The following is a 16,251-nucleotide window of genomic DNA, read 5'->3' on the forward strand; positions in this document are numbered from 1 at the left end:
GAGGCATTCATTCAAAACAGCAAGTGCAGAATCATGGAATGGTTGCAGAAAATAAAATGTTTAAGGTTTGAAAGTCACAGATTGCCTAAAACAAGCCATTGGGAACTAGTGTGCAGTTTAAAGAAAGTTTATTAAGAAGCATTGGTTTACAAATGTTGCGTAAGTTAAATAGACATGATCTAAATAGGCATAAAATGTGTACAACCTGTAACAAGTGAAAATAATTTATTGGTCCTGAATTAGAATAATGGATGTGGTAACAGGGCCTATTGCAGACAAACAGAAGGGTGGAAGAATATAGCAAGCCAGGCATCAGGAAGTGGAGAAGTCAATGTTTTGTGTATAACCTTTCTTCAGGAATGGTGGTGGGGGTAGGAGGAACTACAGATAGGAAGAGAAAGGGGCAGGGGTGGGGAGAGAAGCGGAATGGTGAGATAGTGAAACAGAGAGATCGTTGGGTGAGTGTACAGGTGAATTGGCCATGCTAAATTGCCCATAGTGTCAGGTAAGGGGTCGATGTAGATGTAGGGGTATGGGTGGGTACGCTTCGGCGGGACGGTGTGGACTTGTTGGGCCGAAGGGCCTGTTTCCACACTGTAAGTAATCTAATCTAATCTAAAGTAATCTAATCTAATCTACAGATTCCATGTAGAATACAGAAGAGTAGAGGTCCTGCACAAGTGTTGGAAAGAGAGGCCTTGAGCTGGGGGATGGATGAGGAGAGGGAATGGTGGTGCCAGCACATTGCAGAGAGGGCTGAGTGGAGAGTCCGGAGAGATCTCATGGCGGTTGATGACAGTCCCCTCAGAGTGGTGTAGTCGTTCTCAATCACATAAACTGATAGCAGCATTTGAGTTATAAGGAGAGGCTGGGACTTCTTTCACTGGAGCATAGGCGATTGAGGGATGACCTTATAGAGGTTTGTAAAATCCAGAGGGGCATAGATAAGATGAATAACAAAAGACTTTTCCTTCTAGAAGGAGGGGTCCACAACTAGAGAGCAGAATTTTAAGGTGAGAGGAGAAAGATTTAAAAGGGACTTGAGCGGCAACCTTTTCACACAGAGGGTGGTTTGTATGTGGAATGATCTGCTGGAGGAATTGGCAGAGGCGTTTACAATTACAAAATTTAAAAGACGTTTGGACAGGTGCATGAATGGGAAACGTTTAGAGGCAAATGGGATTAGTTTGTTTTGGTAACCTGGGAGGTATAGATGTGTTGGGCCGAAGGGTCTGTTTCCACACAATGTGACTCTGAGAAGTTGACCTCCTTGGCTGGAGGTGACAGTTTCTTGTCTGTTTGTTAACAGCAATCTTCTTCCCTCTTTCTTCTTTGCCTTAAATCAGATAAAATATCAGGAAGGTCTTTGCCCTTACTTACATAGGGATTGAAAGTGACAGTCGATTCTGTCTTGAACTAACCAAATTAAGTTGGAGCCAGCATCGGTCTACCTTGAGCAGATCCTCTTGTATTCAAATTTATGTTTTTTTCAATTGAACGAGTTCATTTTGATACCTTAATTCTGGAAGGCTTCTGTCAGTCATTTCATAGGAAGACAGATGGTTGCAGCACAGAATTCATTTGGCCATTGACAAAGGCTGGATATTCAAGACGCGCTCTCATTTTTCTGTCGTGAGTCCATTTAGTCACCTTACTTCCTTGGACTCCCTGCTTATCCTTTATGAGATGAAATCCCACCCGTCCCACCATCAGTATTACCAATGTCTTGTTTCCAATCCAACCTCTCTGCTTTACCTACATCACTGAAGTTCGCCATACCTGGTACCATTTTTTTGAATTTTTATTGCACTCCCTGCATTGTCTTCACATCTTTCCTATAGCACGGTATGTAGATCAATGCTCCAGTTGAGATTAAGCCAGTGTTTTATACAGGGTTAAAATAATCTCTTTTTTTTTTAATCTTGTGACCTTATTGATGATACCTTGGGTGCTGTAACTGCTGTCTTAACCTATCCTGCTACTTCCAATAACTCTTGCAGGTATATATCCAAGTCGTTCTGCTCCTGAGTCCATTACCATCCTCCCTGTTGCTATGATTCCAGCTGATGGTGCTACTGGATGAGCCAACTTCCGGAATGAAATCTGGCTTGATAGATCAGTGTGTTTTTTTTAGTTAATGTGGTGGTCAGTTATTGAAATATAGTCATAAGTGGCTATAACAACAGTTTCCTTAACAATGGAACAGATTTTATTACACAAAAGATGAAAACAAAAAAGATAAATTATCTAAATATAGAACATAATATTGTGTATTAGAATACCCAGTACAGCTAAGTTTCCATTTATTCTTCAAAATCATCACTTTACAATAATTTAAATCCAGGGAAATTTACCTTCCATATCAAGTCTTTAAATTTGACATAGTTGATTCTCAGTTCTTCCCTGTGAACTGAAGTCATCTCACGTGTGTATTCACAGAACATAGAGCTTAAATCTGCTCAGCTTTTTATTAACCTGTTGATTTCTACTCTCCCAGTCTGGAAGTTGCACAAACTAAACTTTTCTAACGAGGTAACTGCACATTCCTGAACAGTGCTTTACTCTTTTTGAAGGAGAGAAACTATATTTTCTTCCAACTCCAATCAGTCACCTCCAATCTGACAGAAACATTTAATCTCTGGAATTCCAGTACGAATGTCAATCTGTGGTTATCCTGAACCAAAAACCAGCCAATAGCTTTTACCATTTACACTGACTGTCATAATTTAGCACAGTATAAACAAGCTTCTATTAGCACACTAGGGATCCCTGCCCTCTAACACATACTGGATTAGGTCACTGTTCCCGAAGGTTTGTCTGATCTGTTTTTTCAAACTCTTCAGAAAATTAACTAATCCACATGCCACTATTTTATTCAAAAAACACCTTAAAAAAAACATATATACATAACATATCATAATGTTCTTCAGGGTCTTCTTTCAGGCCTTCCATATCTGTACATTCAGGCCACATCCCTTCTGAATGTTTTTTCCACTCAGTATTCGATATCTTCCCAAACTTGGTGCTTTGCTATGTGGAAAGGTGATTATATGGTTGGTAAGCTAGGAGCCCACAGACAAGCCATTAGTTAGGACTATGGCTATCAACAGGATGTCATTGATAACCATAGAGGTAAATGGACAGCACTACAAATATGCAAGAGCCGTGAGGGAAGCCAGTTAAACAGAGATGGTTGAAATATTATCCTACATCTACCTCAGTCTTACCTGCTGCTTTGATTCAGAATTCAGTCTGTCAAAGAGATAACCAATGCTATGTGTTTTGTTTTAAATTAAGGGTTTAAAGAACCAAGCTCGTGTGAAACTGAACATTGTGCGATGCCCACCTGTCACTACAGTCCTTATTAGAAGACCAGACCTTCGCTATCAGCTAGGTTTCAGTGTCCAGAATGGCATTGTAAGTGGAATCATGCTGTTTGGATTTTGGTGAAGGGCCATCTATGAAATAGTGCAGGAATGCAGCAATGATGATGGTGGTGGGAGACAAACTGAAGCTAATGAAGTAAATTTACAGCAGGCAGGTGGTGTAGTTGTAATATCACTGGACTAGTAATCCAGGGGTTCAGGATAATGTTTTAGGGACAAGCACACCAAGGCAGACAGTGACATTTGAATTCAATAAAGGTCTGGAATTAAAAAGCTAGTCTATAACTGTCAACTGTAGTAAAAACCCATCTAGTTCACTCATACCCTTCAGGGAATTTAACTGCTGCCCTTACCCAATCTGGCCTACATATAACTCCAGACCCACATTAATGCGGTTGACACTTGACTGCTGTCTGGGTATAACAATGTGTGTGGGCACAATTACAGCAGAGTAAGTCTTCCTGCCCCTGAGTAGCAGGGCATCTCAACTTGGAGCTGCTGGGAAATCAGATTGGCTTGCAGCCCCAGGGCTTCACAGTGGGTGCTGACGGTACTATGACTTGGGTAAGTAGCCGGCATTCTTAGGGAAGGTTTGACGACCTTGAGATTAAAGTCCATGCAGGGAGAAAGGATGTCGAGGTCCAACTTTCTGGGGGAGGTGCCCTGAATGTGCCAAAGACTGTATTCCATTCCTTCCTGCACTTGTAGCAAATTACTTAAACAAACTGCTGCCCATTCTTGCCTGAATAACTATGGCAACTGTATTATGGTATGGACAGCATAACACTGGGGTCAACATATGATAGGTGAATTTTTGATTTCAGCACTTGCTCACCCTCTGTATTATGGAGGTGAGCTCAGGATGGGCTGGAGGTTGGGAGATGTGATGGATTAGCCTCTTGCCCAAATCAGACCCCTGGATGTTTGCAGTTTCCAGCCCCTTGAGTTTAATCCTTGAGACTTCTATGAAGCAGCATTTAACAGGAGAAGGATATCCTAAAGCACTGACCACGAATGTATTTAGGCAGTGTGCGTGGTCTCTCAATCTGGAGTTGTTCTCCTCAACAACAAACAAGGTTAAGGGGAGATTTGACAGAAGTGTTCAAAGCCTTGAAGAATTTTGATGAAGTAAGTAAGGAGAGACTGGTTCCTGTGGTAGGGGAGTTGGTAACCTAAGGCTACAGGTTTAAGGTAATTAGCAAAAAGAAATCAGACAGGAGATGAGGAAACCACCGGGTATTTGAAGGAAAAAATGCAGAAATAGGGAAATAGCATTGGGATTGACAGCAAAGCTTTCAAACAGCAGGTACCAACACAATAGGTTAAATCACCTCTTCCCATTCTAGATCCAGCAACGAGAAAATGAGCTGACAGTCTGTTCCAGTGATTTCTGTCCAGTATCAAATTTTGACCAGGTACTCAGAAAAATTCTGCTGCAATGCCTCAAAAAACTGTACACTAAATTATTAAATACAGCTCCTTCACAGAAAGCAAATTGAAATGTTTATTAACTCCAGTTACAAGCTGAACTTCTCCATCTCTCCCACATCCTCTGCATGACAAACTGTTCAGGCAGCCTAGGGCAAGGGGAGAAGGCTTGTTTCATTTTTGTCAACAGAATTTTGCACAAAGTGATGTATTCATATGCATCATGTTCCAACATGTTCACATTCCAAATCTGTGAAGATTTACCAGAGTTTTTTTTTGATGTAAACAGCAACGGGGATTCAAGAACCAAACTGTCATGTTGCTGTAAAGGCAGCGGTTATTTTTGAATTGAGTTTGGAAGCGAATTGCATGTCACTCAATATCAAAGCCCGACAAATGGAATTCTTCCAATGCCTTACTATAACTGACTGTCTTTACTCCAAATTAGGACACTGTAAGGACGGCCAAGATTTACCCTAGATATTTGAAAGCTCTTAAAAATCCCTCCAAAGACAAGATCAACTCATACGTCAAGTATAAAAGTGAACAGCTCCCTGAGTCAGGATACCTGCATTCAAGTCACACCCCACTCCAGAGGTGTATCCTGACACATCTGAACAAGTTAGTTGTAAAAGCAAAGTGCTGCTGGGTGTGTGGGTGGTCACCATTTTTGTTGTTCACAATGTACACACCTGCACATTATTTATTTATTTATCCATTCGCGTAACTGGCATTTAGTGTCCAAAGGACAGTTAAGAACCAGCCACGTTGCTGTGGATTTGGAGCCACATGTAGGCCAGACTGGGTAAAGATGGCCTAGTGAAGGACATTAGTGAACCAGATGGATTTTCCCTACAATTGGCACTGGTCATCATTAGACTCTTAACTCCAGATGTTTTTTAAAGTTGGATTCAAATTCTGCTGTGGTGGGACTTGAACCGAGATCCCCAGAACATTATCTGGGTCTCTAGATTAACAATCTAGCAATAATACCACTAAGCCATCATCTCCCCTAACTTCTTTGTAACACATCCCATATTATCAGCTTAGATCCCTCCTATCCAGTTGTAAGACACAGATTGGTCAAGCATCCACTGGTGGGGTGGGAATTGGAGGCTGACTACTTATGTCAATACCTGATGAAGGGGTCTTGCCCGAAACATCGACTCTCCTGCTCCTCGGATGCTGCCTGATCTGCTGTGCTTTTCCAGCACCACACTCTTGACTCCTTATGTGAGTATAACATGTTTTGGTTGGAAAAGCGAGGGTTGTCTTATACTTGCCCTTAGTGGGTATTTGCAAAAGAAAACTGGTTTAGTCACCTTGTATGGAATATGTTAAAAAATACACAGGATATTCAAAAGGTAGAATACTGCAGTCTATCCTCCCTATATGTGAGGGTTGTGTTCTTGAGAACACTGCAAATTTTGAAATCCATGAATGTGGAGCTCGTTAAATACAGGTATAAAAATAAGTTAAATTTGTTAAAAAATATCACGGATATGCGTTTTTTTGCCCATGGGTGTTGGTTTTTATTGTAGCTTAATTTTTAGCGTGGATAGGCAAATTTGCAAATTGTGGTTTTGCAGATACAGAGGGTTTACTGTACAGATATTTAAATGTAAATTAATATTTTGAAAAAAGACTCTCAATTAAATTGCACCATTTGTCACATAGCAAAGGGCTATTGTGTTGTTAGAAGCCATTTGTCAAGATTAGAGTGGTGCTGGAAAAGCACAGCAGGTCAGGCAGCATCCGAGGAGCAGGAAAATCAATGTTTCGGGCAAAAGTCCTTCATCAGGACTGAAGGCAGGGAGCCTCCAGGGTGTAGAGATAAATGGGAGGGGGGTGGAGCTGGGGAGAAGGTACAAAGAGTACAGTGGGTGTAAGTGGATGGAACGGATAGGTGGGAAGGAAGATTGGAAGATAGGACAGGTCATGAGGTTGGTACTGAGCTGGAAGGTTGGAACTGGGGTTAGGTGGTTGGGGGGGAGGGGGGTGGGTGGGAGGTAATGAGGAAACTGGTGAAGTCCACATTGATGTCCTGGGGTTGGAGGGTTCCAAGGCAGAAGATGAGGCGTTCTTCCTCCAGGCATCGGGTAGTGAGGGAGTGGCGGTGGAGGGGGCCCAGGACCTGTATGTCCTCGGCAGAGTGGGAAGGGGAGTTGAAATGTTGGGCCACAGGGCGGTGTGGTTGATTGGTGCGAGTGTCCCAGAGATGTTCCCTAAAGTGCTCTGCGAGAAGGCTTCCAGTCTCCCCGATGTAGAGGAGACTGCATCGGGAGTAATGGATACAATAAATGATATTGGTGGAAGTGCAGGTGAAACTTTGATGGATGTGGAAGACTCCTTTGGGGCCTTGGACGGAGGTGAGGGAGGAGGTTTTGCAATTCCTGCGGTGGCAGGGGAAGGCGGGGGGATGTGTTCAGTGGGGCAGGAGGATGCTGAGACAATGGGTCGTCTGGGTGGTCAGGCTTGTGGATCTTGGGAAGGAGGTAGAACCGGGCAGTGCGGGGTTCCCCGACTTTGAGGTTGGAAGCTGTGGGTGGGAGATCTCCTGAGGTTATGAGGTTCTGTATGGTCTGGAAGATGATGGTTTAGTGATGGGGGGGGTGGGGTCATGGTCGAGGGGGACAATAGGAGGAGCTGTGTTAGAGTTGGCATTTGGCTTCAGCGATGTAAAGGTCAGTGCGCCAAACTACCACTGCACCCCCTTTACCTGCTGGCTTGATGGTGAGGTTGGGATTGGAGTGTACAGCAAGATCCCACAATGTGGTCACTACCAGAAAGTCCGTTCTTCATTATTCAGTCAAGGCACCAGAGAGAGCTCCCCTGCTTCTGGTTAAAATTAGTTACCATTAAATCCTTGAATGATTAGATCCTTTAAACCCATCTTTCAGGCTTCAAATTGAAGTCACATCTCGAATTGGAGCCTCAAAACAGTCTTTCTCCAGGTTGTTTTTTTTTTGCTCAGTGCAATATCCATGAGATAAATCCTGGAGATTTCAGACCAATCCTGAGAGTTAATAACCCTCAAAGGGAGCCTGGTTTTGTCCACTTATCCCTTTAGTGTTGAGATGATTGATTGGCAAAGGCTTCCTTTAAATCAAAGGTGCGTTTCATGTTCATCAACTGCACCTTCATGCGTCGATTCATGACAGCTCTCCTGTTTCAGATATGCAGCCTTATGCGAGGAGGAATTGCAGAGCGCGGTGGCGTGAGAGTTGGTCATCGGATCATCGAAATCAATGGGCAAAGTGTTGTTGCGACGCCTCACGAAAAAATAGTCCATATTTTGTCCAACGCAGTTGGTGAGGTAAGGATTCCTGTTCTTCCTGTTAATTGGTGTTTTGATAAATAACCAAGACATCATCTTAATTTCCATCGCAAGTAATTGAAACGCAGAGGTTTTGGCTCATTATTGACAATGAATTCTGAGTGGCATTCGATCTGGTTATCATACCTTAGGAAGTTTTTATTGACCTTGGAGTGGGCACAGTGCGGATCATTGGAACGGTTAAGAGGACAGTTTTCATTCATATGGCTTGTGTTCCCTTCAGTGTCGGAGATTAATTTATTCAGTGATTTGTTAGGGTAGCTAGAGAGGAACTATTTCTTCTGGTGTGAGGTGTCCAGAACAAGGGGGTGGAACCTTAACATTAGAGTGAGGCTGTTCAGGGCAATGTCAGGAAGCATTTAGAGTCAAAGAGCTGTACAGCATAGAAACCGATCCTTTGGTCCAATTTGTTCATGCCAGCCAGATATCCTAAACTAATCTAGTCCCATTTGCCAATATTTGGCTCACAACCATCTAAACCCTTTCTACATACCCTTCCTTTGCCTTTTAAATGTTGTGATTGTACCAGCCTCCACCCACATCTTCTGGCAGCTCATTCCATAGACTCACCACCCTCTGCATGAAAAAGTTACCCCTTAGGTCCCTTTTCAATCTATCCCTTCTCACCTTAAACCTTAAACTTTTTCACACAAAAGACTGTGGAGGCCTAGAATTGTCTCTCTCAAAGAACGATGTTGAGGCTGAGGTGTCAATGAAGAATATCAAAACAAAGATTGATAGTAGATCGAGCAATGATACAGATCAGCCATGATCCATCTAATGTTTGATAGAACAGACTGAAAGAGCTGAATGGTCTCTTCCTGTTGCAATGTCGGTGTTTAGTTTTCAGGATACGTTTTGTCTTTCCTCCTATTCCCTCTGCGCTGGCTGCTTGGGCAAACATCAATTTTTGTAAGTTTTGTCCAGCTTCCAGCTTATGGGAGGTACGGTGGCTCAGTGGTTAGCACTGCTGCCTCACAGCACCAGGCACCCAGTTCGATTCCCACCTTGAGCGACTGCCTGTGTGGAGTTTGCACATTCTCCCCGTGTCTGCGTGGGTTTCCTCTGGGTGCTCCGGTTTCCTCCCACAGTCCAAAGATGTGCAGGTCAAGGTGAATTGGCCATGCTAAATTGCCCGTAGTGTTAGGTGCATCAGTCAGGGGTAAATATGGGTATGGGGAATGTGTCTGGGTGGGTTGCTCTTCGGAGGGTCGGTGTGGACTTGTTGGGCCGAAGGGCCTGTTTCCACACTGTAGGGAATCTAATCTAAACGTGGCTTAATAAGCACCTTTCCTTGCTTTTTGTCCTGTGGGGAAAAGCTTGAAATGTCACCTCTTGGCTTGCTTTACAGAGAAACAGTAAATAAAGAGAGATGGTTTGCACTTGCTAACCCGAAGGCACAGATTGAGGGTAACCCGAGGCATTGTGAGGAAAGTTTTTACACAGCGAGTGATTACAATCTGGAATACAATCTGACTGAGAAGGTGATGGATACAGCTTCAATTTCAATGAGGAATTGGATTTTAAAAAATGAAGCAGAAAGGATTTGGGGGAAAGGGCAGGGTGGAAGGAGTGAGACTAATTGGATTGCTCCAGTACAGAACCACTGCCGACAGAATGATAGGGAAACCAAGGAAGGCTGTTCAACATTTGGTATTTTTGCCAGCTCTCTGTAGGAGCAATTCAGCTCAATGGACGAAACGACTTGCTTCTGATCTATATATTATTCCATAATTCACACATTTGGTACTGGGATGCGAAAGTTCAATCTTTATTCATTTAAAGGAGGTTGGAGCAGGACTCTGATTGTGGAGTCAGTTTTCAAGCTGGGCTGAGAGTGCGCAAGATAGTTAGCTGTAGGCTGTTGATTGGCAGAATATAGACATATGAGTGTGTGGACGTTGATTAAAAACATGGTCATCTCAGCTGCCGTACACTTCACTGGTGTGGCCTCCATTCCCAGGCTTCATAAAAAGATATCTCTTGAATCATTAGTAGTAGTCTAGTGGGAAAGGAGGAAATTGTAATTGCATAACACAAATCAATATTTCAGCAGCACATTTTTTTTTCATTACTAGTGACCTGCATGTTTCCACTATATAAAGACGCCAGTTCCTAGTGAGTGTGAGTCTGCATCAGCAACTCTATATGTAGGATCCCCTCACCTTTGAGCCAGAGGGTTCTGTGTTCAAGTCTTACCCCAGGCTCCTGAGTACACAAATCTATATTGACACTGTCAATGCAGTGCTGAGAGGGCCTCTCTGTCAGAGGTACGAACTTTCAGATCCCATCTGTCCTTGCCAACATATGCCAAAAGGTGAGGTGAGGAAACAAGTAGAACATAAACTTGTGTGTGTAAATGATTACAAACCTGTGCCAAGGACAATACACCAGTTCGTTGAAATCCAAGAGGACATGCTGATCATATGATTGCCGAACTAGAGTTAGACAATCGGCCTGTTTCCATAAAAGAAACATTCTGTGCAATTTCTGGACCAAATGAATCAAACTCAGGATGCAAAGGGAAACATTCTACTTGGTTAGCATTGCTGCTGACATATCTCCTATTCCTTTCTCCCACATGCTTCTCCAGTTTCCCTTTAAATACATCTATGCTGTTTACCTCCCTTGCTTCCTGTAGCAGTGGGGCCCATATTCTTACCACTGTCAGCTTGTAAAAGAATTAGAAACAAACACCTCTCGAAAGGCAACATGATCAGAGCACAGCAGGAAGATGCCCTTGTGTACAGGAAGTTGCAAGGGCAGATGGGATCTGAACGTTCGCACTCCTGACAGAGCAGCCCCCTCAGCACTGCATTGACAGAGTCAATATGGATTCATGTACTCAACAGCTTGGGGTGAAACTTGAGCACACAACCTTCTGGCTTAAAGGTGAGAGGGTACTATCTACAGAGCTGCAGCTGCAGACTCATGCTCAACAGGAACTGGAATCTTTACATAGTTGAAACATATGTGTCATTAAAAATAACCAATAGTACGTCCAAAAAATTGTGTTTTGGAATTGCCATTTCCTTCTTTTCATTTCCAGTCACAATCTAAGTCAGTTTTCTGAACTTGTAGGAGTGAACACTGTTATAGAAAAGAATGATCAAAGAAAATGAACACAAAGATTGGGGGAGCTCATTAAGAAAGGGGAGCATTTTTATTGCCTTGTTCATTCCACCTTCCTGTCTATCCCATGTTGCGTGATCCTGTTGTTTACCATGAATCCATTCTGTTTCTTCAAAACTTTGACAATATCTTACCCCTGGCCAAGAAAGACAGAGAACATAGCATGCTGAATCTTGATGCAACCGTGTGTGGTAGTGACCTAGGGAAGGATTAGAAAAGTCCCTGTGACTGTAGGCATGTGTGTGGGTGGATGAGATGGTGAGAATGGATGGGGTGGGGGCTGTGTGTGGGTTTCTTGTGCGGTTGAAGGGATTTGGGTGAGTGCGTGGGTAAGGCAGTGTGGGTGGGTGCATGGGTGATGGAGTGTGTGTGGGTGTGTGGGCAAGTGTTTAGGTGAGGGGCTGTGTGGGTGAGGGGGTGTGGGTGAGGAAGTCTGAGGGGGGTGAGGGAGTGTGGGTGGGTGTGTGGGTGAGGGAGTGTGGGTGGGTGTGTGGGTGAGGGAGTGTGGATGGGTGTATGGATGAGAGAGTGTGGGTGCGTGTGTGGGTGAGGGGGTGGGGTGGATGTTGAGTGAGGGAGTGAGAGTGGGTGTGTGTGAGGGAGTGTGGGTGTGTGAGTGAGGGAGTGTGGGCAGGTGTGTGGGTGAGGGAGTCGGTGGGGGTGGGTGTGGGTGAGCGAGTGTGGGTGTTTGGGTGAAGGAGTGTGGGTGGGTGTGTGTGGGTGAGGGTGTGTGAGTGAGGGAGTGTGGGTGGATTAGTCAGTGACAGATTGTGGGTGGGTGGGTGAGTGAGGGAGTGTGGGTGTGTGTATTGTGAGGGAGTGTGGGTGTGTGTATTGTGAGGGTGTGTGGGTGAGGGAGTGTGAGGGTGTGTGGGTGAGTGTTGGTGAGGGTGTGTGAATGAGGGAGTGTGGATGTGTGTGTGAGTGAGGGTGTGTGGATGAGGGAGTGTGGGTGTGTGTGTTGGTGAGGGTGGTTGTGTGGGTGAGAGGAGTGTGGTTGCGTGTGTTGGTGAGGGTGGGTGAGGGAGTGTGGGTGGGTGGGTGGGTGAGGGAGTGTGGGTGGGTGGGTGGGTGAGGGAGTGTGGGTGGGTGGGTGTGTGGGTGAGGGAATATGGGTGAGGATGTGTGGGTGGTTGTGTGAGTGGGTTCCTGTGTGGGTGAGGGAGTGTGGATGCGTGGATGGGTGGAAATGTGCATGAGGTTTGTGTGTTTCTTGTGTGCATGCGGAAAGTGGTCTGTGGGTCAGGGAGCTGGATGGGTATGTGATTATGGTGTATGGGGTTCTTAAGCGTGTTTGGGTGTCGAGGTAGTAGGTAGGGATTAGCAGCATAGCTGTTGTGTTATTAACCTAGAATTCCCGAGGTTTGGATTAACGACTGGGAAATGCGAGTTCAAATTTCATTACAGCTGCTGGGAAATAACTCTGAAATTAAAAGATTTTATCAGTAACAGTGCCCATGAAACTTCCAGGTTGTCAGAAAAATCCATCTAGTCCATTAATTTTTTTGGGGGGGGAATGAAATCTACCACCTTTACTCTGTCTGACCCACATATAAACTCCAGATTATAGCAATGTGGCTGACTTTTAAATGCCTGGCAAGCCTCTCAGTTGTATTCATAAAGGTGACTCTTCTCAAACACAGTTAGTGATGGACATCAAATACTGGCCCAGCCCACATCCTGCGAATGAACTGTTAAATAGAGGCAAGGATGAAAATGCAATTCTTCCTGGTTGTTCAAGATGTCGCAAGTCCAAAATAATTGCTGTATCAGGAGTTGTAACCTAAACCATCTGTTGCAGGGCTTAACCAAGTTAGCAATGTTGGAAATATCTATGATGTTATCACTTATAAACTTTGGATCAGATTGTGCCTATAATGTGATTGAAGCTGATCCCTAGAATGTGGTCAGTAAACGCAATTAGCTGTCCGATTGGTTACATCAGAATTGCCCTTGAAGTCACCTTTGGTTTCTTTAAAACAAAAATTCCATAGACTGAGGTGAATGTTAAGCTGGGTTATAGCTTTCTCATTAGAAGCTGTGAAAGCTGCATGTTGGTCCCTGTCCAGACATTCTCCTCCCCCGCCCCCCCCAACCTCATCAATAATTCTTTCTTCTAAGGTTACAAGGAGAACAATTCAGCTGTCATGTCAGGAATTGGTCACTTACAGAAATTGACCCAATATCCCAATGATATTAACATCTACAAAATGGTTTATATTTGAAAAAAAATTACTGTAATAATAAAGAGAGACGGAAGCTTCATTTAAGTAGCACCTTTCATAAAATCATAGAATTTTACAGTACTGAAGGAGGCCATTCGACCCATTGTGTCTGTACTGGCTCTTGAAAGATCTACCCATTCTCTAGTCCTATCTCTGTAAGCCTCTAAGTTATTCATTTTCAAATATATATCCAGCTCTCTTTTGAAATCTCCCATGGAATCCGGCTCCACCACTCTCCCATACAGCACATTCTAAATCCTAACAACTGAGTAAAGAAGTTTCTCATCATCTCATTCCTAACTCTCTTGCTGACAATCTTGAAATTGTGACCATTAGTTACTGACATACCACCTAGATGAAACAGAATATCTTCCTTTACCCTGTCAAAATTGTTCATAATTTTGAACTTCTCAATAAGGTCACTTCTTAATCCTCTCTGCTCCATGGAGAATAAGCCCAATCTCTCTAATCTTTTCCTGTATCAAAAATCCCTCATTCCTGATATTATTCTGCTTTGTCTCTCTGCAGGGCTCTAACATCCTTCCTTAAACAAAGTGCCCAGAACTAAACACAAAGTGCCCGAATGTGGTCTGACCAATTATTTAAGGTTTAGCGTCACTCAGATCCACCTGCTCATTTACTCCCCTCAATGTTGTACCATTTGAGCCTGTATTGTCTCTCCATTTTCTTCTACCAAAATGAATTACTTCACATTTCTCTGCATTGAAATTTATCTGTCAGGTATCACTAGTCACTGGCTTCCATCCTGAGAAGGACCCTTTTATCTCCACTCTCTGCTTTCTGCCAGACAGCCAAGCTTCTTTCCATACTAGTACCTTGCCTCTAATACCTGGGCCCTTATCGTACTCAGTAGCCCATTGTGCAGCACCTTATAAAAGGCATTCAGGAAGTCCAGATATATAACATCCATTGTCTCTCTATGGTCTTACCTGCTTTTTATCTCCTCAAAGAATTCTAACAGATTTGACAGGCATGACCTGCTCTTGATGAAAGCAGACTGACTTTGCCCCATTTTACTATGATTTTCTAAGTAATCAGAGATCTCACCCTTCACAACAGACTCCAAGATCTTATCAACGACTGAGGTCAGGCTAATCAGCCTGTCTTCTATGACTAAGCCAGTTCTGTATCCAACTTATTGGCTCACCATGCATCCTGCGTGACATCAGCTTTTGTATCAGCCTGCCCTGAGGGATCTTGTCAAAGGCCTTGCTAAAATCCACTTACACAACATCTACCACACTGTCCTCATCAATTATCTGTGTCACTTCCTCAGAAAACTCAATCAAGTTTTGTGAGACATGACCTTACCTGCACAAACCCATGTTTCCTATTGCTAATAAGTCCATATTTTTCCAAATGTGAGTAAATCACTTTCAGAGGAATGTGCTGCTCCTAAACTCTAATGAACTGGTCTTTAAAAGATTCTCACATGCAGATATGGATTTACCCTCAAACAGCCACCTCCAATCTACATGCCCTAGTTCCGGTCTAATATTATGGTAGTTAGCCTTCCACCAGTTTAAATCTTTCACCTGAGTACTACGCTTATCTTTATCCATAAGTAGCTTAAAACTTAGGGAATTATGGTCACTATTACTTTCATCATCTGGCTGCTCCTTCCCCAGTACCAGTATGGCATGGCCCCTTCCCTACTTTGACTATTTGCATATTGTCTCAAAACAATATCCTGGGTGCATCTAACATGCCCTATCTCTCCCTCCCCACAATCCAAGCCCCTGGCATTAAATAAGTCTCAGCCATTATAGGGGAAACTAAAATCCCCCACCACAACAACACTGTTGTTTTTATATTTGTCCATAATCTGTCCAACTCTCTATTCTTCTGTCTCCTGTTGGGAGGCCTATAGTACAATTCTATCAAAGTGATTGCACCCTTCCCTATTCCTGAGCTCTACCCATATGGTCTTGCTGGATGAACCCTCCAAGGTGTTCTCCCTCAATATTGCTGTGATTTTCTTCATTATCAATCCCCTCCCCACCTCTTCTACATCTCTCTCTATCTCGTTTGAAATATTTAAATCCTGGAATGTTAAGCTGCCAGACTTGTCCCTCTCTCAATCAAGTCTCTGCAGCAGTATGTATCAATCCAAGCTCTAAGTTCATCTGCCTTACCCATCATACTAAAACAATGCACCTGACATCTCCAGTCTTGCCATTTTCAGTAACATCTCTCTGTCTGATCTTCCTCTTAGCCTTGCTAAGATCACCTCTGACTCCTCCTCAGTCATTATACTTGCTGACCTATTAGTCTGGTTCCCACACCCTGCCACACTAGTTTAAACTCTCCCAAGTGGCAATACAAAACCACCCTGCCTGGATCTTGGTGTCCCTCCAGTTTAGGTGCACCCCATCCTCTTGTCTCACCTGCTCCAGAAGGCATCCTAATGATCCGTGTACCTGAAGCCCTCCATTCTACACCAGTTCTTTAGCTACGTATATAATTGTATTATCTACTTATTCCTAGCCTCACTGGCATGTGGCATAGGAAGTAATCCCGGGATTACAATCCTAGAGGTCCTGCTTTTCAACTTCCTATTTAACTCCCTGAGCTCCCTTTGGAGGATCTGATTTCTCTTTCTGCCTATGTTAGTATCAACCACTGGCTGCTACCCCTCTCACTTCAGAATATCTTGTGCCCTCAGATATCCTTGACCCTAGCACCAAGAGGGCAACACAGCATCCAGGAGTCTCCCTCGCAG

At 43.7% G+C, this 16,251-nt stretch overlaps 1 protein-coding gene across 10 annotated transcripts in view; it reads left to right on the forward strand.

The window, feature by feature from the left end:
• Nucleotides 1–16,251, forward strand: part of LOC140489122 (amyloid-beta A4 precursor protein-binding family A member 1-like) — a 204,308-nt gene that overhangs the window by 181,025 nt on the left and 7,032 nt on the right. For all 10 annotated transcript variants that reach the window (XM_072588360.1, XM_072588373.1, XM_072588372.1 and 7 more), the window contains 2 exons: nucleotides 3,298–3,417; nucleotides 7,990–8,130. In XM_072588360.1, coding sequence (XP_072444461.1) covers nucleotides 3,298–3,417; nucleotides 7,990–8,130 — 261 coding nt within the window. The remainder of the gene's footprint in view (nucleotides 1–3,297; nucleotides 3,418–7,989; nucleotides 8,131–16,251) is intronic.

This window comes from Chiloscyllium punctatum, chromosome 2, assembly GCF_047496795.1.
Source record: "Chiloscyllium punctatum isolate Juve2018m chromosome 2, sChiPun1.3, whole genome shotgun sequence".
NCBI classification, from domain to species: domain Eukaryota; kingdom Metazoa; phylum Chordata; class Chondrichthyes; order Orectolobiformes; family Hemiscylliidae; genus Chiloscyllium; species Chiloscyllium punctatum.